We start from the raw sequence: 23,601 nt of genomic DNA on the forward strand, positions 1-23,601 counted from the left end.
GCAATTATCATTTGAAAATAATCAATGCACAAACAAAGTCATTACCCAAATAAAAATCTGGATACTTAAAAATAATTAAGAAAAAAAATCTGTTGAAAATACTACGTAAACAACTCTTATTTCTAAAATTAAACACCAATGAAGTGGAAGGCTACCTCTCTCAAAATGATATTAAAGCATGAGTACAGGAGCAAAACCATTTGAGGAAAAAATTAGTCTTGCAAAAGCACATTACTGTACAAATCTAATTCAAATTAGAATGGCAAATACATAAACCAATGAAAATGGGAGCTTTAAAAAGCAAAAACTATCTATTAACATAAGTAATAAAAAATAAATTTCAATTGCAGACAATGCATATGTCACACTGTCCAGGAACACTGATCTACATTTCCATTAACTTCAGTGACTTGTTCTGAGTTTGGAACTTGTGAGTGATAATTCATAATGTTCAATCAATACGTAGAGATATTAATGATATAATTTCACGTTTGGATCTTGGCAAGATCTTCTTCTATATTTCAACCACCATCACTGTCTGTGATTATTTTTAGCCATGACCTTATCACAAAATATACCTGGTACCTAAATACAACAGCACAGTCAACATTTTATTATATTACACAGAATATTTAAGTATTTTCTCTAAATCTCATGGGGGGGGGAAGAACAGAAAAGAACACTTCCCTCAAAAATATCTACTTTGAAAACAAATTTTAAAAGGTTAGCAAATGGATTTTGTTTCTGAGGGCAATGCTGAATTAAGTGAATTAAATAGTCATAGATTTCTGTCTCCGTTATTTTCAGAAGAATTTAGTTGTAAGCACAGGTAGCTGTGCTTCAGCAATTATTCAGTTCAGCAGAGAACAATTTGCAGGATTAGTCAATCTACATTAGCTGTGTCAACACATGAGACTTGCATTGACAGCAATTCATAAATCTATCACCTGGAGTGCAAGAACTTCTCAGACCTCCACTCTGCTGCAGTACCATTCCTGCAAAGTCATTTCCCTGCCTCCTTGGTAACAACTATTTTTCCACTTAAAACATTAATTTCCCTTTAGATTCCACTACAACCAGAAAGAAAATGCAGCATGAGATCTCAAGAAGATCCTTTACCTTGGCTTCTCTTTTAATAGTTATTAAAGAATAGAAATATGCTTCTCCTCAGATGATGATTTTTATTTTATCAGAAGTTGGCAACATCTTTGCATTAAACCACAGCAAGCAGAGTCTTTCCCTGCTGAAATATGTCAGATGACACTTGCTGGGTACATGAAGTATGATTTTGTCCCAGGGTTAAACCTCCTTGAGATATATATCAGGTCTCCTCATAATGCCCAAAAAAGGGACCTGAAATCTGGATCCTCTGATTACACAAAAAAAAAAAAATAAAAATCTCTGCAAGTTTTACACTAATTTTTTTTAATCTGTTTAAAAACCTGCATGTCTTTAAAATAAAGATACTTTCAAAGGTACTCTTCAAACTGAGTCAAGTTTGGATCAATGCCTTACACACATTTTACCATATAAACAAGCAAGCAGCGCACATGAATTTCCAACTACTTTAGATCCTGGAGTTCTTGATGCATCCCATATTTTGTCACCACAACTGAAGTTAAACTTTGGTTAAAGGTTAACAACGTCCATCTTAAATCCAAATACTTATTTCTATGACAGTGCTTGAGGGACAGCTGGGTAGAAGATGAGAAGATGAGTAACCAGAGCTACTCTTAACACACTCAGAGCTCTGTGTATATTCTATTGATAAAACAAGTAAACAAATTCAGATTGAAAAAAAATTGTTCCACTTGTGTACTCCAGAAAACTCAGAACAGACTTACAATTCAAGTGCCTTAAATCCCCATTGCACCAAGCCAGCTATAGCAGGGACCATCCTGGAAATGCTTACTCTGTATTTCCTCTGTATTTTCTTAATCCATTATGAACCACAGAGGTGCAGTTGGTAAATTACATTGACAGAACGTTTTCCCCTGCTTAGGATACTTTCTCATGTGTCCTGAGTTTCATGAATTTGCACTTCAAAGTTTTACAGCTTCAGCCTACCTTGCAAAGAAAACTGATGTTGAAGCCGAGGGACTGTGCGTTTCTGGAGCCAGAGTTCATGTAGTTTCCGAGGAACAGCACCAACTCCAACAGCTTACTGAAGCTTTCACTCTTCTTCAGCTCCTCACAAGCCATTGTCACTGCCATGATGTCAGGTTTGATGTTGTTCACGTGCTCCTCAAACATGAGCCGGAACAGGATCCCGTTGAGACGTGGCCGCAGCATCTTCACTGAGCTCATCTGCAAAAGACAAAACATTGCAGCAGAACATAAAAAAACCAGAAGCTTATTTAAGCAAAATAGTTTGCACTAAAAAAAAAAAAAAACCATCATGCAGCCAGGAAGTCTGTGTGTTTTCATTGCCTATCTGGCATTTCCAGGAATCTGTAAACTGCTCACAGGTATCTTTCCCCAAACCATACACTTTGCCTGAAAAAAATCAGTAAAAACAAGAAAGTGCTTTGTGATTCCAAACCATTTAACTTGTCAATTCCAAGCTCACTGGTAATAAATGCCCACTGCCAAACCCCTTGTTCCCAGCAAAGACAATTCTACCAGTTCACAAGAACCAAAGATCAGCCTGAAAGTACAGGCTGCAAATATTCTGGAGGTGGATAAAGAGCTTTGGGCTGAAATTCATAACAACTTTTATATAAAAAACAGTATACCTAGAGAGACTAAAGTAAGGACATACTAATGGTATACTCTCAGTTCTGATCCCATGGCATTAGACTTCACAGATAACATACAGCCTACTTTACTACCTTTTAAGTAAATTTTGTAAAACTACTGCCCAGGACCCAACCACCTTTGTGTTTCAGACATTTGGCAAAAGGTAATACAGGACTAATTCCTTCCTGATCTGATAAAAAGGTGGGAGGTCATAAATCATGGTGTGGTAGCCATGTAATGACAGTGATACTGAAAAGTATCTACAATATTCATTAGTTTAAATCCCCAATACCAAATTCACTAGCCTAGCTACCAAAATATGGTGGTCTGTCATATTTTGCACAAGTGATCAGTTATTTCCTCCTACTTAGAACACTATAATTCACAAGGCATATTTAAATTAAGAGAAAAATACGTATTGAGCTCATTTAAGCCACTTAAAAACTTCCATTTAATTGTAAGAATGATTATCTTCCAAATCTAACTCCTCATTTTACTTAGCAGAATACAGGAAGATTTCTCCCCCTGTGCATTCACTATCAGTGGTGTTCCTGAAGCACTTAGAAAGAAAAGCTTTGTTATGTGACAAATCACAGATCGTGACCATGAAAACAAAGATTTTGGTGTGCCTCTGTCTCTGTTGTCCAAAGTTTTACTCTGGTTCTTGGAGGAACCAGGATTTTTCCACTGGTATTATCTACCAGACACAGCAGCAATAACTTGCACAGGAAAGACTTGAGTGGCCTGAATAAAAATTAATTCATTCTAAAATAAGCATAAATATGAAGGCGCTCCAGATGGTCTCAAACAATTCCTATGATCAGACTGGAACAAGGAAAAGGAAAGGATCAAAAAAGAAGCATTTCAGCATAACCAGAGATCTTTTTTTATAAGTCTCCATTGTCACAAATTTCTCTGTGAGCCTCTATAAGCCCAAATCATTGAAAGTCTTGCAACATTACTCTTCTAATCATTCTGTATTTCAGAAATATCATACTGAAAACATCTGCCTTAAAAGGATCTACTTACACTAATCTGCAGTAGATAGAAATTAAAATTAATCACATAATTTGCTTTAAGTTTTGTAGAACAATCTCCAATTACTGTTTTTACTCAAAATGACACAGAAAAAAAGTTGTCAAAAGCTTTAGATCCTGAAAACAAAATGCAGCAAAACATGTATAAGCCAATAGAACAGTGTGAAGAAGATTTGTGAAGAATAATCCTTGACAATACTTCAGCCAACTGTACTTTCTTCTTTTAATATTGTGTTTGAAGTGTCATGAAACACTGAGCATTTATTTGCTTTGCAAGGTAGTTTGACCACCAAACCAGCAGTAAGTTTTAATTTCATTTGCTGACTTGCATTATCTTTTAAAAGTATCTTCACAATTTCCCAAGAGCTGTTTCAGGTGGGTTGTTTCCTTAAAATTCAGAACGTTTTTATACACATATATATCAGATGATGACCACAAATGCCATTTTAGTTCCTCCCTCCCCACACTTCCCTTGTTTCCCTTTCATATGCCTGTTTCTAAATCCAGGTGTTCAGTGCCTGACAAACATACTGAACTTGGAGGGATCTGCTGGAATAGGTAAGGTGTAAAGACTACATTCACTTAGAAAAAAGTCTAATTCTTTATGGTTTCACAAAATTAGTGTCCAAGGCATATAAGAAATAAGACATGGAACAGCAAACATTGGCTTCCACCACAAATAGTTAAAGAAGCAAGAAAATGGGTATTTCTTTTCCAGCTCACTGTCAGTGCTGGGCTGCATGTCATTATTTCCCCTTCTGGGCTTTCATAAAGGTCTTGACTGAACTCTCTACCTAATCAAGTTCTTTATTCAGTTCTTTATGCTTTATTATCATCATTCAATTCTCAAGTCCTGTATTAAAACTAGGATCAAAGGCTATTGGAGAAAGGCAAAAAGCACAATTAAATTTGCCTCACTTACTAAGAAAAAGCTGACATTCCTCTAATACAAATTTGTCAACTTACTAAGACAACTTACCCTCTTACCTATATTATATTAAAGTTGTCTTTTTTTTTTTCTCTAGCCATGTCCTAGGAAGATTAATTCTTCAGCAGCTCCAGAAATTACAATGAGGCCAAACAAGTGGCAAATAAATTCAATTAAAAAAAAAAAATGAAAGACTCAACCAATGCAGGTATAATAAACTTGTATAGTTCTCCCCACTTAGTCCACCTTGCAGTCAGGACTGTTCTGGACAGCTAATCCTGGTCAAACAGGAAAAAAGGTCACAAAATACGCAATCACTATACAACTATGTTGTGAAACTTTTGCTTTTAAAATAATAAAAATGTTCAACTGGCACTGAAATGGAATTGCATTTCCTCACTAAGCTGCAGCAGTTCTCATATCATAAAAAACTTAACTCTTGAACAGAAGTTTTACATTTAAAAATCAGATAACATTCTGCCTAGCTTATTTCATGTTACACAACTGATTCAGTTAATCTATTTTTCTTGCTCTACTTCAACATCAATGCAAACTTTCTTTTATATGAAGTTGTGTTGCCTTTTTTGATCCCAGTATATAACTTCAAAAAGTTCCAATAACTAATTAGAATACATAATTGATTTTAACATTTAATCTAAATGAAAATGCAGTTCTAATTTTCATTTACATATCAGCTGAATATTAAGTTAATCGGTCTCTTCTAATAAGTTAATAATTTACTAAGTATGGGTTTTCTACACAAATTTTAAGCAACTTATTCCAATCTTTATTAAATTTGATGGGCAAAGTGATTATTCAATTAACATATCTTAATAATTAACATGCCTAAATTTACATACAAATAAGGGTACACATTTTAAATATTATTTAAGATAGGAATAAAAGAAGACAGACAGACTAACATCAAGGTTACAATTATTATTAATGCAAAACTCCAAACTTAATTGGACACATAGGAAAAAAGAAGTTCAGTCAGGTAAAGAGTTTACGTTCAGCTGTATTTCTTCCACTTCAATGGATAGTTCAATTAAACCAAAATCAGAAACAAAATCAGCATTTTAGTACTAGTAATACAGTTAGAGGCCTCTGAAAATAAGACAGAAGCACTACCCATAAAGAAAATACTGGTTTTTATTAAACCAGATGGTAAAGCTGAATAAGCAAACAAACTTCAGGAAACTTAGTTCCTTCATAAGGCAAACATCACCATTTGGAGATGTTTGACTAAGCAGCTTTTGTTAATTAATGTTGAATTAAATGGTTGAAAACTCTCTCAACTTTCCATAGGCAGTCATTCCTCAAAAATATAAATCAATGAAACAGTGATCTTGACTATATATTGGTGCTGTTGGGAAATAAGGATACTTTCATGGCTATTTCAATACAATCAAGTGAAAAAACAAGGACCACCTAGTTTCAATCCAGCAGTAATCCTAACTCAGATAAAGGCGAGATCTCCAGGTATATAAGTAGTATCCTAATCCAGAAATATCTCTATATAAAAGCTATAGAGAGCAATGCAGTAGAGACAGGCTGAAGTAGAACAGACAAGACAGTGATGATGTTTATAAAAGGGAATGTGTGGCAGAAGGAGGGGTTTTAAATTGCTACTGATCAATTAATAGATCATAATGTTTTACTACTGCAGCTCTTGCCATAAGACTACCTAATGTATCAGACTTCTACCAAAATTCCTCATCTTTGTTTTGAAATAAAAGATTTTTGGAACTTTATGCCATTTATTGGGGAAAAAAAAAAATCAGTAGGCTAAAGTTTTTCAAAAGAAGTCATTGATATCCTTCATTTCCTAAATCCTCTACAAAAATCTCATTAGACCATATTCCGTTACTTCCCCAACCAAAAAATAATGTAAAAAAAGAAGAAGAAAAAAAAAATCACTCAAAAGGCACTTCTGAAGCCAAATTATGCTCAAATCGGAGCTTTTTAGTAAAAAGCTGATTTTACTCTTCCCTTTTAGGAGGTCTCTATTCCTGTTTTAATGCATTTTAATGCACATAATGCCTTAAAAATCCAGCAAGAGCAAACCTGGCTCCTGTGGAGCTGGGGATAAATCCTGAGCACATTACAGAGGCATCATCAGCATCCTAATCTTTTGGACTGGCAAAGTGAAGTGAAAACAGGAACTAATTTGCCTAAGGCCTTATCAAGTCCTTGGAAGACCTAAAGTGATTTCCAAGTCCTGGGTAGTCCTCGGTATCACACCATCACCCCCAGCCTGGATTAAGGCAATTTATGCAAATTCCATAATTTCCTTCAGAGACAGGTTCCAGCCATTACAACACTCAATATCCCTACTTTTGCATTACAAGTATGTATTAAATGCTAGTAAAAGAAACAGAACACAATCTAAAATTTCAGCCTCGATATGAATCCATATGAATCCACCTCTTCTAGAACCATTTTGCAAGTCTGTATGTTTGTACATATGCACAAATATTTTACATGTATATGCACACTTACATATATATGTATATATACACATAATAAATATATGTACACAAACACAAGACACTTATGGGTATATTAACTCTTCCACCTGTTTACAGTTTTTGATACAAAACAAAAAATTTATTGGAGTTGTCAATGCCATGGAGTAAATGGGTCTTTTATGGACTCTTGGAAATTTAAATACTTGAAGCTCCAGTGTTCTTCATAACTGTTTAATAAACATTCAGGACAAAACAGACAAAAGACTTGGTCTAGCACAGGAGTGCTTGTTGCTTTTAATGGCATACTATAATTCCTTCCAGGAAAACACCTAGAATCATGGAATCATAGAACACCTTGGGTTGGAAGGGACCTTACAGATCATCTGGTTTCACCCCTCCTGCCATGGGCAAGGATACCACCCACTAGATCAGGTTGTTCAGGGCCCCACCCAAACTGGCCTGATATGTATTCAGAGATGTTTTGATTGTTACTCAATAGGAAATAGATAGTAACTTTTTCCTGCTGTAGGTCTTCCAAAAACACTAACCAAAATATTTTATCCCTAAAATTTTTCTTTTTACATGACAAAATGGAATTCTGCAGTTGATCATTGCATCAATACATACCACAACTCCAAACTGTTCTGGCTCAGCAAGATCATTATATTCATCCTTTAATTCAGCTAAGGCATTGAGTTCCTTCTGCTCAGGAAGATTCTTCACTAGGTTCTAAAACAAACAAGGTATTATATCAAATTTGTTATATTAAACTATATTAAAAATAACATGCTTAAAATACCACAACATGGAAATGCATGAGGAAATTATGGGAAGCTTATTTTATTTACACAGCTTTAACACTGTATAAACATCAAATCAAATCAGTAATTATTTAATACAGACATCAACTCCTCTGTTACAGTCTCTGATTTGAAGAATACCTTCTCAGTATTAAAAGGTTAGAGTATAATTTTTCAGGGCCTGACAGGATCAAGGAGTTTCGTCTATCTACATTCTTTTTTGCCCTAGTGATTTCATCTTGCTCATTAAATATTAATCAAGAAATAACTGGTCTGTGTAAAACAAGACATAACTAGAAAAAAAAATTACAATTTTTAGACATTCAAAGTAGCTGTGCACAAAATACACTTCAAAATACCTTACACAAAAAAAGGTCACCATCTCAAAATTGTACAGATCTTTTGGATGGCAAAAATACTGGAACTCAGTAAAAAGCTGAAGTTGTTTGCAATCCTATCCATGTCCCCAAAGAAATTTGTATTAGTTAGTATATGATCTTAAGATCTCAATACTGATATGCTAAATGTATTAAGTATTTATATTAAGACTGAAGAACACTTTGTTTTAAGAGATACTCAGCAGAAGTTTAGTTTGTATTTAAACTTTCATATATAGACCAATTGAAATCAAAACAATGTAATTCTTTAATTAAAAGAAAACCATTTCGATTCAAGCAAGCATCAATAGGAAAAGAATTATGAGACTGTTAAAAAAGCAACCAACACTGCAGAAGCATATTTTTTTCATATATAAAAATCCTAATTGGAGAAAATCTGCACTATTAGAGGTACAGATGTCTTATTTTTAGAACAGACCAATCTTGCCATCACTCTTGCAATATCCTTATTCATGTTGAGAATTTGATTACTGATCACTCTGCCAGGCTTGAAGGAGAAATCAAGGTACAACTTGGAGAAGCATCAGTCTAATTTGTCAAATTTGCAAGTGATAGCAAATGTAATTCTCCAAGCTGAAAGAGTCAAACATTCATCCACCTCCATAAAGAAAACTAAAGATGACAAGCAGTCTCATACAAAACATCCCTGTTACAGAGACATTTTTATACTCACACTAAGAAGCTGCTGAATGTCTCAGGAAGCAGAGTTCAATATACATGGCAGAGAGATTCACCTCCATGTCACACAATTGAGCTGTAGCTTTGTGCTTAAACCTAAGTATGTTTCCTTTCCTATTAACCCAAACTCATGTCCCACTCTACTACCACTGCATCTCCTTTTTTAGATACATATATAGATACACACACACACACATATATATATATACTTTCATTAAATGTGTTGAATAACTGAAAAAAAAGATAAAGCCTTCAGTGACCACATATTCAAATCCTTGTCAGCACTTCAGGAAACAATTTCATAATGTATTCATGATGATATGGGTTTACATAAAAATAAGGTAAATAACAATGGTTAACATAAACATGAAAAGGAATCTAAGGTTGACATTAAAAGGCTGAAACTATCAGTCACTACTTACTGTCCCAATGCCCTGAATTGCACTAAACATGGTGTTTGACAACTGTATGGTTACAAAAACTTACTCCCTCAAAGACAATTCCTCAAAGCAATTGAAAACATTTTTCCCTAGAGCATTGTCCTCAAGGAAGAGGTACAACAGTATAGAGTCTACCAGCTACTTAAACTCATGAATCCAATTTATTTTACTAAGTATTACACTGTAACTTAGAAAAGTGGCAAGAAACAAGGGCTTGAGAAGCAAAATTGAAAAAACACTTTGCTATTTGCTCAATTACGCCATACCCATTTCACTTCCACCACTTTGATACTTAAAACAAAGCAGTTTCTACACGTGCATTTTTAGCACGTGGGAGTTTTGCTAAGCATGGGAGAAAGCGAGGTTTGCTTTGTACAGTTTTTCCAATCAGTACTATTGAAAACTGTTAAACTGGTAAATTAGTTAATAGCTCAGTTGAAGATTAAAATACAAATAAACCAGAATAGACAGAACATGAAATAGATGATACAGCCCATTTACCCCAATATATTTCTAAGAATATCCCTTGAAACACAGAGGAATCTCTTCCAGGTTATCAGTTGCATCTCCCTGCTATTGAAAGTGGCTCTGCCACACCATTCCCCTCAGAAAGGGACCAATCTCCAAAGCCTTCATTTTCTGAAGATTATGGGCTGCTGAGTTTCTAGACAGTTGCATTCATGATGAACTCACATACATTTATTCTGGTGATAACATTACCTTTTACTTATGCAACTTCATTTTTCTCCCCAGTGCTTACATACATCACTCCTCTCCCCATACAGTTATAACATAGTCACATCCCTCACAGCTATTTATATTGCTGATCTAATCAAGCCAATCTTTCCTGCTTCCTTCTGCAGACTGTTTCTCTATCCCTCAATCATCTTAAGTAGTTTTTAAGTTCAGCTTCTCTATTTTAAATTCATTTTTGAGAAATGTACCAAGTATTTTAGATAAGGTCTCAGAAGTACCCTATTCAAAAGCATAAAAATTATCCTCTCGACTGGAAATCCTTGACCTGATACACCTTGCAATCACATTTGCCATTTTTATAGTGTATGAGGTTGGGCTGGGACCAAGTTAATTTACTTCATAGCAGCCCATATGGTGTCACTGTGACTTGTGACCAAAACAGCACTGACTTACCACTGGTTTAGCTACTTTATTGAGTTGCATTTGCCATAGAGATAACCAAGCTGAATCGCCTCTCTACTTCAGCTATCCAAGGCGGGGTTGTTTTCTCACCCTTGATTTTTGATTTTCCTAAACCTGTAGGCTTCTTAATCACATAACCTGACATTCCTGATTAATAAAAGAGTCCTAAATAAAATTAGGACTCTGTACTGAGACAACTCAGTTTAGACTCGTGTCCCTGGAATAACAAATTTACACATTCAAGAAAGAAAGAAAAAAATTAATGGAAAAAAAACCTCGGGGGCAATGGGACAAAGGTGCAAAAAGGAGATAGGGAAGGATGAAAGGATAAACTGAAGCTCAGTATGTTAGCTAGAATCTGAATCTGTGTATGATATTAAATAAAACAATTCAACACCAGTATTACTGGTGTGCTAAATCTTTACAACTTCTAAGCTTTACGTGCTTCTCTGTTGTACTGTTGTTCCCCAGAGATCATGAAGGGCTGTGACCCTCCTACAGTGAGCAAATCAGAGAGTGATGTAAAGAAGCTGTATTCCACACTTGCTTGTCTCCAGCTGAGAGACTTAAGAGCTCACAATGATACCAAACAAGCTTGAGAGAAGGTTTCATTTGCAGATGGTTTTTGAGTTGCAGCAGTATCCTGAAACATTCAGGTAATTTCATCTCTCACTAGAGACAAGCAGAGTTGTTGCAGAGCTGTTTCCACAAGAAGCCTAAATCTTCTTCAGCTTGTCTTCAAAGATGAAAAAACAGAATTCTCAGAGATTTCCTTCTGAAAGGGAAGCTTCATCAAGTGGGAGATTGCAAGGTGCTTCTGTTAATGGTATTTTAAAGACAGTTTTACAGCTACATGTGACCATATTCAACAGTAGAAGTGAAATAAATGAAGCAGTAATCACAACTGATACACCTGTAGCTGATAACCTTCTACATTATTCTTACTCTTGAATTCCTATACCTTCACATACTTTTATGTAAAAAACAAGCTATGAACAAAACCAGACATATTTTCACATACCTGAATCAAGGATTCACTCAGCTTCTCTTCATCAACCTCTAAAATGATATTTTTTATTTCTTCATAAGGCAAACGGAAAGAACCCAAAAATATTGCTGAAATTCAGTAATACATAATTAGAATCAAAAAGGTCAAAAAGATTGATATAAAACAGCAAACTTAATTTCTAGCAATTCAAAAATCATATCTTCATCTAAATTAGGTTTCACAATTAAGAAGTGTCCTATATCAAACAAATGCTAGATGAAGCACACTACTGCAATTTGACTTATAATGAATTTCTTCTCTAAGAAATGAGAGTATGACAACACTTGTAACTTTTTAATCAGCCTCAATAGCTCACTAGCAGTCTTACTTAGCAATAAAGTCTGATCTTTATTAATGACATTACTACTGAAACACACCTATTCAGCCACTAGAGGACTTGATTTATTATTATTTTTGCTTTCATAACCATGTATGAATAGCTGTACTATATTTACAATTGGATAAATGATATTTATGATATTCTACAAAAAATTCCACATCAAAAGGCTGATGAAGAGCTGGACAAAGAAAGAAAAAATGCCCTAACTCTACCACTTTTTAGGATAGCTCAACTTATACAAGAGACAACATAGAATCATAGAATCAGCAGGGTTGGAAGGGACCTCTGAGATCAAGTCCACCCCTTGATCCACTACCACTGTGGTTACTAGACCATGGCACTAAGTGCCACATCCAGTCTCATATAGTGCAAAGCCTTCAGAAGGGGAGTTCTCAAAGCAATTTGAACTCAGAATGTTATGAAATCTCAAAAGAGCCCCATTCAAAGAACTACAAAGTATTAAACACAGATAGATTAGCTTAACACTTTATTAAAGTGCTCTACATTCAGCCTAACTGCTATGGCTAATTATCCTGCATCCATGTTTTGAAAACTTGAAGTTTTATATCAGTTGTGTCATAGTTGATTTTCTGCTTAAGAAAATGTGCTCATGGGTTTGGTAATAAAAAAATGCACAGATTTGGTTTTACACACTTATTTGCCACGGGCATAGTTGGACTAGTGACATGTTACGGTATTTCTAATTCCAACAAAAAGAATCTACTACTCTTAATGATTGATTTCCTTCCATAATTAAAGAGAGAAGAAGTAAGTTAAATGAAAGAGGTGTGGCTCTTTTCCTTACAATTTATAGTAGTAGTATTTGCACCTAAGTTAGCCTATTTGGTAATATTTTTCTCTTTAAAATTCTAACCTCCACCAAGCTCTATTTCTCCATTACTCTAACCAGAAAGGACATAGGAATGGCCTCTCCACCCCAACCAAAAAAACCTATCAACACTGTGCCTTTCCCAAACTAGTGATCATCATTTAATTACACTTTTAGTCCAAAACAATTAACGAAAAAATCAATTTATAAAAACAATACAGTTCATTACCATTTAAGTCTAAATCATTTTTCCATTTTACTTTTTTTAATTTTTCCCCAAGTTGTACAGTGAATTCAAAACAGATGTGTTTAAACATTTCTGAATTTAAGACTCACTTTAAATCAGTAGTTTTTAGAAAAAACCAATGGCACAAGAAAAATTAGGAACAATCATGTGTGTATGTGCTAATTAGATATTGACCTAACGCATTTCACATCACTTACATAAATTTTGTGCGGATTTTCCATCCAAAACTCTTAATTCTTTGATCTTTTTCTTTGACTGAGCTGCTTTCTTTTCTTCCGATTCTTCTACTGGCTTTTTGGCTGGAAAAAAAGTATTTATTAAATTCTGATTCATTATTACAACTGTTCAATCTTAGCTAATAGAAACTCCATTAGAAAGCCATAATAAAGCATCTTTTAGAATCAGTTCAAGGCAAACTGACTGTACTCCCTCAACCTACTGTAAAACACCAAAAGACACAAAGTAAATTTCCAAAAGTAGAAGGAGCATGAAATAAAAATATGACAATGACCAATTTTCTCAAGCACTATCAAATAATATATAAATACTTTAACCCACAAAATTTCACTTCAGCTCCAATTTATTCCAAGCACTTTTAAAAATGCAGGGACTTGGTGTCACTTCAAAGCACACGAGTGCCCTCTGTTGATATATTAATAATATTAATAAGTTCTTCATCCCAAACCAACAACATTAATAATTTGATATTTATCACACCAAACAAAGGTATGTTTTGACTAATTATTTATACTGTCAGTGGTAAAGAGCAAAACCAACTAAGACAATAGCATACCTTTCAATTGATTTCTTTTAAATTAGCAATGATCACTAGCCTTATATTCAGCACTTAAAATTACATAGAAATGTGGAACTGAAGTACCTGAAATATAAGCTGATTTTTTGCATAATTTAAATTAGTCAATTTTCACAGAATTTTCTTAAGCATTAATTAAGTAAACCCATTTACAAGGATTTATATCCTTTTCAATATCACGTAACATATTTGGCACTGAAGGAATAGAATCTAAATGCGCTTAACAGTAATTGAACTTAATGAATATTTTAAGTCATTCAAAAGTAACTAAAAATTGGAAAGTCAAATTAAAATGAAGTTTCAAGCAGACTAAACACAGTTTTCTTCTCTGAGTACTGTTTTCTGTTGTACTGTAATGAGCTATCATGTGTTTCATTACAGGGATCTCCTAAGAAAAGATGTTCATTTTTAGAGTGAAGAATAACATAAAACCTGTTTCATCCTCTTTAATAATAAAAAAAAAGTAGAACTTCGAAAACAGATATTTGTCTCCTTACACACGTTACTACTTGTAAAGCATCTGGCACAAAGCAATTCTATTGGGTTTATACCACTGAACAATTTACCTTGGGCATTTTCATACCAGAGATAACTAAGCCAGTACCAGATAGTTCCCTCATTCCCAGCTACCACTGAAGAGTTTAAAGCAGGGAAAGCTAAACAGAAAAGATGATTCAACAAGAAAACAACACTTGCTCTCCTCTTGCCCTGCCATTTCTCTGCAATCCTAACATGACCAGCTGGTTTGGTATTTGTAAAAGCAGAGCTACAAATCACCAGATAATCCTTGAAATTCCCACCTGCACTGACCCTTTAACTATAATGAGCTGCCATTTAAAATCCTAAAGTGACACTACATCAAGTAATCAGACCCTTATCACTAATTGTTCTCAATTAAACAAGGAAATAAGACCAGGTACTCAACAACACAAACAAAAAACCACCCGAGAGTGAAAAATTAGTTGTCCCATGAGAAGGCAACAAACATTATGAGCTGTGTTATATCAACAGGAGGTACTGCAAAGCCTGGATTTGTGTCTGCTGAGACAGGTGAGAGAAATGATACAAGAAGATCAATGACCTATTCCAAACTCGATCCATTTAAGAATTAAACGCTCCAGATCTCCATATATGACTGAGTCTTTAAAGTGCTGAGCAACGCACACCCCCACAGCCCACTCAAAAAGCACTGGACTTGTCACAGTAGTTGGGAACCTCAAAGACAAACCTGCTGTGTAACCAGCTATGACAATAAACACACATTTCAGCATGTAATCACCTCAGTCTTGTGGCTTGCAAAACTGCAGAGGTAACAAAATTAACAAGAAAACAAGAGGAACAAATGTTTTCGTTACCAAATGTCAACCTCACACAAAGGAAACCTTCTTCCTACTGTGGTAAATCATGTAACCTGATTAGAAACAGCGAGAGAAACATCTCTGTGAGCAAGAGTTCAAGGGCAAAGGTGTTACACGAGCCCAACCTAAAACAGGCTTTAAATTATTCAGCTACTACAGTATCAAAAGAGGAAAAGTGGTTTGGGGTTTAAGCACATGATATTTCATACACACACAGAGGACGGGCTGAGTCACAATTCACAACAGGAACTCTGCCTGTACACGGCTAAGAACCAGTTGTCCTTATTACCTCTCCTCGCCTGTATCCAGGTGCACTCCCCTAGCGGATGTAAAACTAGGAATCACACTCAGAACACAGACCATCCTGTTCAGAAGTAATATAATAAACTACAGCTACTCTTACCTACTTAAGCCTGAAGGGCTATAACATCATCAGTTATAAATAATTCATTTTCTAAATATTAAATGTCTGGATTAAAATAATTTTTTTATATTTGAAAAAGCTCAGAGAAGATGTTCCTTCCAAAGGTTCCTATCTTTCCATGCATGAGATTTCAAAGTTAACTTCATGCCTATTCACAAAAAACATAGAAACACTAGAACCAGGTGCTTATGTGACCGCATAAAGTCACAATACAGCAAGAACACCAATCTTACCAACCCAAAACTCATAGACAGAAAGAGACATTATTAAAATTTCTAGATTAGACAACTACTAGAATTTCCCCACCACTGACCCACACTTGAGCTGACATGAAGCATCAGAGCTATACAAAGCCACACTCCTCCCTCTACTATCAGAGGCTCTCTCCCTCTGATCACACAGTTCATTTCAGCAGTGACTCAACTGTGACAGAGCTATGGATTACAGAATTATGGAAAATAATTAAATCAATTAAAAAGATACTTGATACTTTTCAGAATCAATAGACTATTGCTGACCAACATCCTGACCCTTGTCAGGTTCTCCATTCACAATCTCCTGCTTAAAGATGAGACACATTTTGGTTTGATAGCACAGAACCAGAGGGAGAGATGAAAGAAGGATTTTACAGCAAACAACACAAGGTAGCTCAGGAAAGCAAGTTGAAAAATCAATCTGGAAGCTCAAGCAGCTCTATTACTTCATACAGACCTTGAGTTTAGTGCTGTCATTATTCATCACAGCACTTTGATAACGGTACTGGTTTAGATCTTCCTTCTAAATCAGCTTTTTTTTTTTAAACCAAGTTTTTACAGGCAGCACCTAGACCTGGTGACTATCATACCCAAGTTTCCATAACAAAAATGGTCATATTTATAAACAAAGGTGTAGCAGAGGAGAAACTTCCTTACTTTCTGACCCTAACTGACTAAGTAATAAAACACTGAAAGAAAGAATTCAGCTCTCCAGCTCTGAAGCCTTATTCCACAGAGTCCAGTTCCTCCCCAACTCCCTGCTGAGCCATTCACATCCAAGCGCCCTGCTGAAGTCTGCTTTTCTTCTTTCAGAACATGACAAGCTTTTTCCCCACCTTGGGTAAGGCTTGATCCAAATTCAGCCTTCCATAGTCAACTGTTTAACCTCCCAGAACATACTAATCAAGTCTCTATCAGTCCTCCCATGCATTAACAGACCTGGAAGGATGGCAGAATCCTGCAAGAAGTGGTCAGGTTCTCTAGCAAGTCATTCTTTGCAACAGTGACAAATATCTCCTTCCAAATTCTCAGTAGAGAATTCCAGAAGTCCAAGTGTCTCATCCCCACAGGAAAGCAGCATGTGTATCAGAAGAGTTCAGACTCCAAAGAGCTTCTCAGGTTGTCCTCATATCACCATGTCTGGGATAACAGACAGAGCTCATGCACATCTGCTGTGTTTATGCAAAGCATTTTTAAATCCCCTACCCTACATCTCTGCGTTTCTCCACGATGGTTAATCCCATTTCATACAAAGTTATGTAGATGAATATTTGGACTCACATATGTATTTGGAACACATATGTACACACACACAAACAGGTACACATACATGTGTGGATTTTTTGTTTCCAAGAAATGGAGAAAATTCTTCTCTTGGTTGTTTAAAGTGATTTCCCTGTTCAGTTGGGAGGAAGTAAGAAGCAGGAGAACATTAAAAAAAATCCCAAACAACAATTAGCAGTCATTGAAATGGCAAAATAGCCACTAATATGTAATTATCTCACACCAGTTAGGCCTGTAGAAGGTTTTGGCTGGGATTACTTTTCTTTATAATTTACCTCAAGCAGACAAAAGAGGGAAAAGGAAGGAGAGCCAGCATGATAAAGCCAAAGGAGAGCATGTGCCAGCTTTAGCATACACAGAAGTCTTCCTGAAGACCAGAAAAGACAGATCTAAACACCTACATTACATAACTTTTTTTTTCTAACTTAGAGTTCTATTTTGTTAGTAATAACATATTTGTTTATCAGTGTTGGAGGAAATAGCTGATGCAATGTGCTGCAAGGGATTGTTTGCTGTTCATCTGACATTATCCAGCACATGTGCAGCTTGAGGGTGTCCCTTCAGTGAGACCTTCAGCTGGGAACTCATTTAATCCCACTGAACGTGCTCAGCTTGAAACCCTCAGAATCCATTTAGGGTTCAAAACAAAACATTATAGAAGTTTAAAACACATTAAGCAAGACTAATGATAATCATGGCATAGAACATAGGAAAACATGTTGAAATACTTTAGAGACTTAATTAAGAAAAATATTCTACCATCAGTACTTTTGTACTTCTGCATCAAAAAGAGTAAGGATACATGGTTCTTGAAAATTATCATTTCCCACCTGTTCATTAATTCAGCTCCTGAATGGCATTAAAAGTGGTCATGACAAATTTTTAGAAATATACATTATTTTATTTAATGTTATTGAAGCTGTTAAAGCATTTTACTATGAGCTGAAATGGCCGGTTCACATAAAATTCCTTTTTTTTTTTTAATAATTTTAATAAGAATTAATAGCAAAAACTGTCAGTCATGAATCCGACAAGAATGAAAATTAAAGGGAGATAAAAAGGAGAACACTGAATTACAGTGTGGAGAAAGGAGAGATTTAGGTGAACTTGAGCTTTAACCTGCCTTCACCTTAGCCTTAATCCCCAATTTCTGTCAACCCTCTACACACAGTGAACAAAAACATCCTTATATTGTCATGGGAAATGAATGAATAATTTCATCTTATTTCCATCTGGCAAAGGGTTTCCAAATTGCATTTACTAGTATTTGGTAGCAAAAGTAAATATACAAAGGAAATTAATTGCTTAGTTATTCCCTTTACCTGAGAAAAGAACTATAGCCAGTACAGAAGTACAGGATAAAAAAATTAAGTGTACATATGGTTGCAAGGGATGTAAACTACACCCATAAGAGTGGAGCTTAACAGCTGAAAGTAATAATTACACTGAATTTACTCAAAAAAACCCTATGTGATAGAACTTAGTAGAAAAATGGAATAATGGTCTACGAATGCCATTGAAGGTTTAGAAAGTAATTTGTAGCACAAAAATTCAGTAAATTCTGTTGCAACATAATCAAACTTCTTGAAGCCTGGCTAAATGGACGATGTTGGGATGCTACTGATCGTTTTTTATTTCCGTGTTATTTCTAGAGGCACTCAAAAATGGAAATTAAATTCAAACAAAGGGGGAAGAGGGAGAAAAGTAAAACAAAGTAGTGTCTAATCTGCACTTGTTCTCTTTCCTCCCCAATACACCATCACTGAGTGTTTCCCTCTCCCTGACACATCATTTCCACTCACATGGAGAGCTGCAGCAGTGCCCAAGGTCTGGGCAGGGAGCACAGCTCTCAGGTTTAGCCTGGGAGCTTCCACTAAGCACTTGTTTCCGTGAAGAAGATGAAACACGTCCAAGCTCTTGTTCCAGGCAGCAGAATGAACTCTGACAAAGTCCTGTGTGCTCAAGCCAAACTATGCAAATGACCTGTTGATTGTCAAAAAGTGCAGAAGTGCTCATACAATCACAGAATTTTTAAAAACCCTCTAAGATCATCAAATCCAATCATCAATCCAGCACCACCACCATGTTCACCACTAAACCACGTGCTCAAGTGCTATATCCACGTTTTTTTGAACACTTCCAGGGATGGTGACTCCACTACTTTCTGGAGCAGCTTTTTCCAATGCTTGACTACCCTTTTTGTGAAGCAAATTTTCCTAATGTCTAATCCAACCCTCCCCTGGTGCATCCTGAGGCCATTTCCTCTAGTCCTGTCACTTGTTACCTGGAAGAAACATCCTGAACAAGCAGAGCCCTGACACTGGCAGCAAGTCAGAAGACAGCAGTGCAGGTTAAACAGAGTAGGGACCAAGCAGGTGTTCTCTATGAAGTCCTGTATCCAATGAAACCAGAAAATATCCAATGCACCCCAGAGGGGGGGCTCTGGGAGGTGCCACAGTTCACACAGCTGAAGCCACTCTCTCCTCAATCACATCACCTTTCCTGCAGTACACATGGGTCATGCAACTGATGAACTGCATAAACTGAGATTAAAGTGGTTTAGTATCCAAATTCATTTATAGCCTCCACACTGTCATTTGGTGTCTAACTTTGACAATGAGCAAAGCATTTCCCCAAATATGCCGAGATAAATGCAAGAGCATTAACAGATGCCAGACACGCCTCTTGTCAATTGAGGCAGCAGCTGTGGGATCTCATGTTTATTCCCAGTGCCACCTGGCATTTTTCAGTTCACCTAAAATCACTCAGTTACCAATTCCTGAAGTAAAATTAATTAAGCACTCCTGCTGTCACTCTGTCCTTTCTGCAATCAGAAGAGCTAAATATCTGGTACAGCATTAAAAAAAATTATTACAAAGCAAGCAAGGAATTGATCTGAATCTTAGTTTGAGCTCTTAAGATAAAAAAAATAAAACTAACAGGGAGGAAAAAACATGGAACCTCTTGCAATCTTGTATGTTTTTTGCCTAATTAATGTAATCAAGCTGAAGGAAGTGGCATCAACCCAACAGATTATGCTCTGTGGAAGAAGAAAAAAGATCATAACTTAGCTTTACAAATTAGGGATTTTTTTTTAAATAGTAGAGGATCTACACTCCTATTATTTATTCTTATAATTGATTGCTATTATATTTGACCACCACAATTAATGACTTCTATGAATTTAACATGAAATATTTCTGTTCTATTAAAATTGCCCAAAAATTGTTGTAACTAGTGTAATTTTCAAGCACACTCTGAAGATCTGGAGCAAGAACTCGTGCAGCAGTTGTAAAGTTAAAGTGGACTTAATTGACTGTATTGTGGTGGCTTTCAGTTTTCTATCAACAGCTTGAAATTAAGTCGATGTCTGGGCCACAAATGCTTTATTAAAAAAAAAAAACAAAAACAAAAGAGTCCAAACACACAAACAAACTAAAAAGGCACAAAAAAAATCCAAAAGACAACCACAACTACCCTTCTACTTATTGCTAAAGACCAATCCAAAAGAGGTTGCTTTTGCTGTAAGACAGTGCAAATATTAACAATTCATCACATGCAAACGGCCACAGAAACCCAGATGAACATTAGAAATCAAACAACAGCAGGCAAACAAGGATTAAACTCAAAATATCCTCCATGGGCCTAATTTACTGTGTTGTAGATGTGCTGTAAGAAGCTGGAATAAAAGCCAGTAGCCTTTTCCATGAGCTCTTCTCTCCCATTTTCTCCATGCATACTGATATGGAAGAAAGCCTCAGGATTGTGCAATCCCATTCCTCCCTTGGCCATTGCCACCACTTCAACACATGTGACCCTCCACATGAAGGGGCTGGGATCAGCTCCCAAGAGATGCTGGCTGGTGGGTTTGGTGGGCATTGAGGCATCACAGGTCATTCCAGCCCATATATTAGTGCTTGACTAATGAGACCGGTCAATGCATTTTAGAATGAATACAGTAAGTTTTTATGTGGGTCAGAGAAGACATTTGCCTATGAAAATAAAATGTTGCCTGTAATAGCACTTCTAATTTAAACAGTCACATGTCCCAGTTATATTTTTTCCTCTGACATCAGGCCACCATCACCATGGAACTGTGAGACAGGACAGCTGTCATGATTTCCCAGATTCTAACTGATACACCTTTTATCCATACAACTTCCAAAGGTAAAAAAAAAAAAAAGACTCAAAAAAAAAATTACAAATCAAACTGCAAGTCATAAAACTGCTATCATATTTTATCAAGATTCCCACAAACTCATTTTCTGCTGTTACTATCAGAAGTCTAACAAATGAATATCTTTTAAATGAAGAGTTCACCTATTGTTTGCCTTAATTAGGCCTGTAAAAGGCTCATCTTCCCCAATAAAGACATCTATGGGAATCACATTTTCCAAAGGAACTTTGCAAATAATGAAACCAAAAAAAGATCCCAAGATCCAAAAATCCCTTTACACAGTCAAGTTAAATAGATATCAGTGTTTAATGGAGCAGACTAAAATGTTACTAAAAATGACATGGTAAATTGATTTTGTCTATCACTGTGATATTTGACATTTAAAACTCCTGACAAAATATTTAAACTTAAAGTAAAACACACATCTCCAAATGCATATTTCAGTATCCTCTTCCTTCTTAAAGCATTTCTCTACCATAAAGGTTTTAAATAAACATACATGAAAAATTCTTTCACTTGGACATATCTAATTCCCAAACTCCTCATTTACCATCATCAAGATCTACTGTAGTTTTTCGAGTGTTATGTGGCACATCCTACCCATACACTCTGACCTACAGCAAAACACACAATGTTAAATTTCCATTGACTTAGTACATAAGAAATTTGATTTAGTGTTTCGTAAAAAGAATTCTATACTCCTACTGATTTAAAGTATGAAAAAATATTGGTAATTAGTTTGTATTTATTGTTTTATTAACCAAGGAGGATTGAAAAGGATGCCTTCCTAAGCATCAGGTCCAAAGCAGAACTTCACAGGGTAAAAGGATCTTATTAAAAATAATTGGGAAATTATGTGTCCTAATAGATTTCCATTAATTTCTACAACCAGTATGCAGTGCCCTGTGAAGCTGATGGTAATCACCGTTTTGATAGTTGATAAATATAAATAAGGATGAAAGTTCCTATTTGTAAAACATTGAGAAATAAGTCTTCCGCAAACAAATGTTCAAAACTGTGGCCTTGTGGTAGATGGTATCAAATCTAATTAGTTGCATGTAATCTATACTAAGCAGCCCTTTCAACCTAACCGTACACCAACACAAGTGTATTAGCTCTATGTTGGTGACAAGGCTACTGCAACCTTTAGAGCAGAATTACTTGGTTTTAACCACACACATCAGAGGGCAGTGGCTTATTTGGAACAGGCCCCAGCACAGCCCACGCTGTCACAGGGAAGATTCATTGCCCATTGTCACCATCGTTCTGACTAATGATCACTCTATCTAAGGTCATCCCAATAGTTTCAATAGTCTGTGACAGTGAAACCTTTCTGGAATACTAATGTAACTCTCTGAAAAACAAACAGTAATGGGGACATTTGGTGACAACCAAAACTCTGAGGTTTCACTCAGTAACTGGTGTAGATCCACTGACACTTATTGGATAATGGCCAGCATTGATGTCTTACTGTGTGCCTTCTGTGTATCATGTACAGTTTTGGTCTGCCCCTCTGTGGTCTTTGAAGATACAGAGAAAGTATATATAAATTAATGAGACTTGCAAGGACAGAAAAAGGAAACAACAAACCCGGAAGATGAGAAGCAGTAGGGTTAAAACACTGGAAACCAACACAATTGTTTGAAATACAAGGGAAGAGCAATGGCACAGGTTATGAATGCTGAGAGATCATGAGTTCACTGAAGACAAAATACAACGAAGACTTGACTATGTGTAAAGATGTGACCTCTGCATAAAAAACAAAATGTCAGCTGCTGGAAGCTTGGAAATATCCCTGTTTAATTGATTTTACGTACATCAAGAGACAGACTTTTAACACGTGTAAACATGTAAACACCCTTTTTACTAAGCATCTGTTCTCAGTCACCTGCTCAAGATAAAACACAGGGCTCAGCCAGCCTCAAGACAGCCCTACATAGCTGTGTATGTTGCTATCACCTTTAAGAGATTTACCTTGAAAAAGCTTTCTTGGGGTCCAAGTATCCTAAAGTGTTTTGCAAACACCCAGGTGCCCATGGAACACATGGGCAATGATTATCTGCCTTTAAGACATACAAGATAAATTACTTCCACATTACAGGATTAGTCTTAGGGGACCTACCAGAGTACTACTAAATTAAGCCTCTTGCATTGCAGCAACTAAAAATAGTGCAGAA

General features: G+C 35.8%; 1 protein-coding gene across 1 annotated transcript in view; it reads right to left on the reverse strand.

Annotated features, from left to right (window-relative positions):
- Window positions 1-23,601, reverse strand: part of DIAPH2 (diaphanous related formin 2) — a 122,499-nt gene that overhangs the window by 62,347 nt on the left and 36,551 nt on the right. Inside the window, exons 17-20 of the mRNA XM_018070707.2 lie at window positions 13,311-13,412; window positions 11,671-11,765; window positions 7,803-7,904; window positions 2,068-2,307 (exon numbers count right to left, since the gene is read on the reverse strand). Of these exons, the coding sequence (XP_017926196.1) occupies window positions 2,068-2,307; window positions 7,803-7,904; window positions 11,671-11,765; window positions 13,311-13,412 (539 nt within the window). The remainder of the gene's footprint in view (window positions 1-2,067; window positions 2,308-7,802; window positions 7,905-11,670; window positions 11,766-13,310; window positions 13,413-23,601) is intronic.

The sequence above is a fragment of the Manacus vitellinus genome, unplaced genomic scaffold (genome assembly GCF_001715985.3).
Source record: "Manacus vitellinus isolate BGI_N305 unplaced genomic scaffold, ASM171598v3 scaffold_19_pilon, whole genome shotgun sequence".
NCBI classification, from domain to species: domain Eukaryota; kingdom Metazoa; phylum Chordata; class Aves; order Passeriformes; family Pipridae; genus Manacus; species Manacus vitellinus.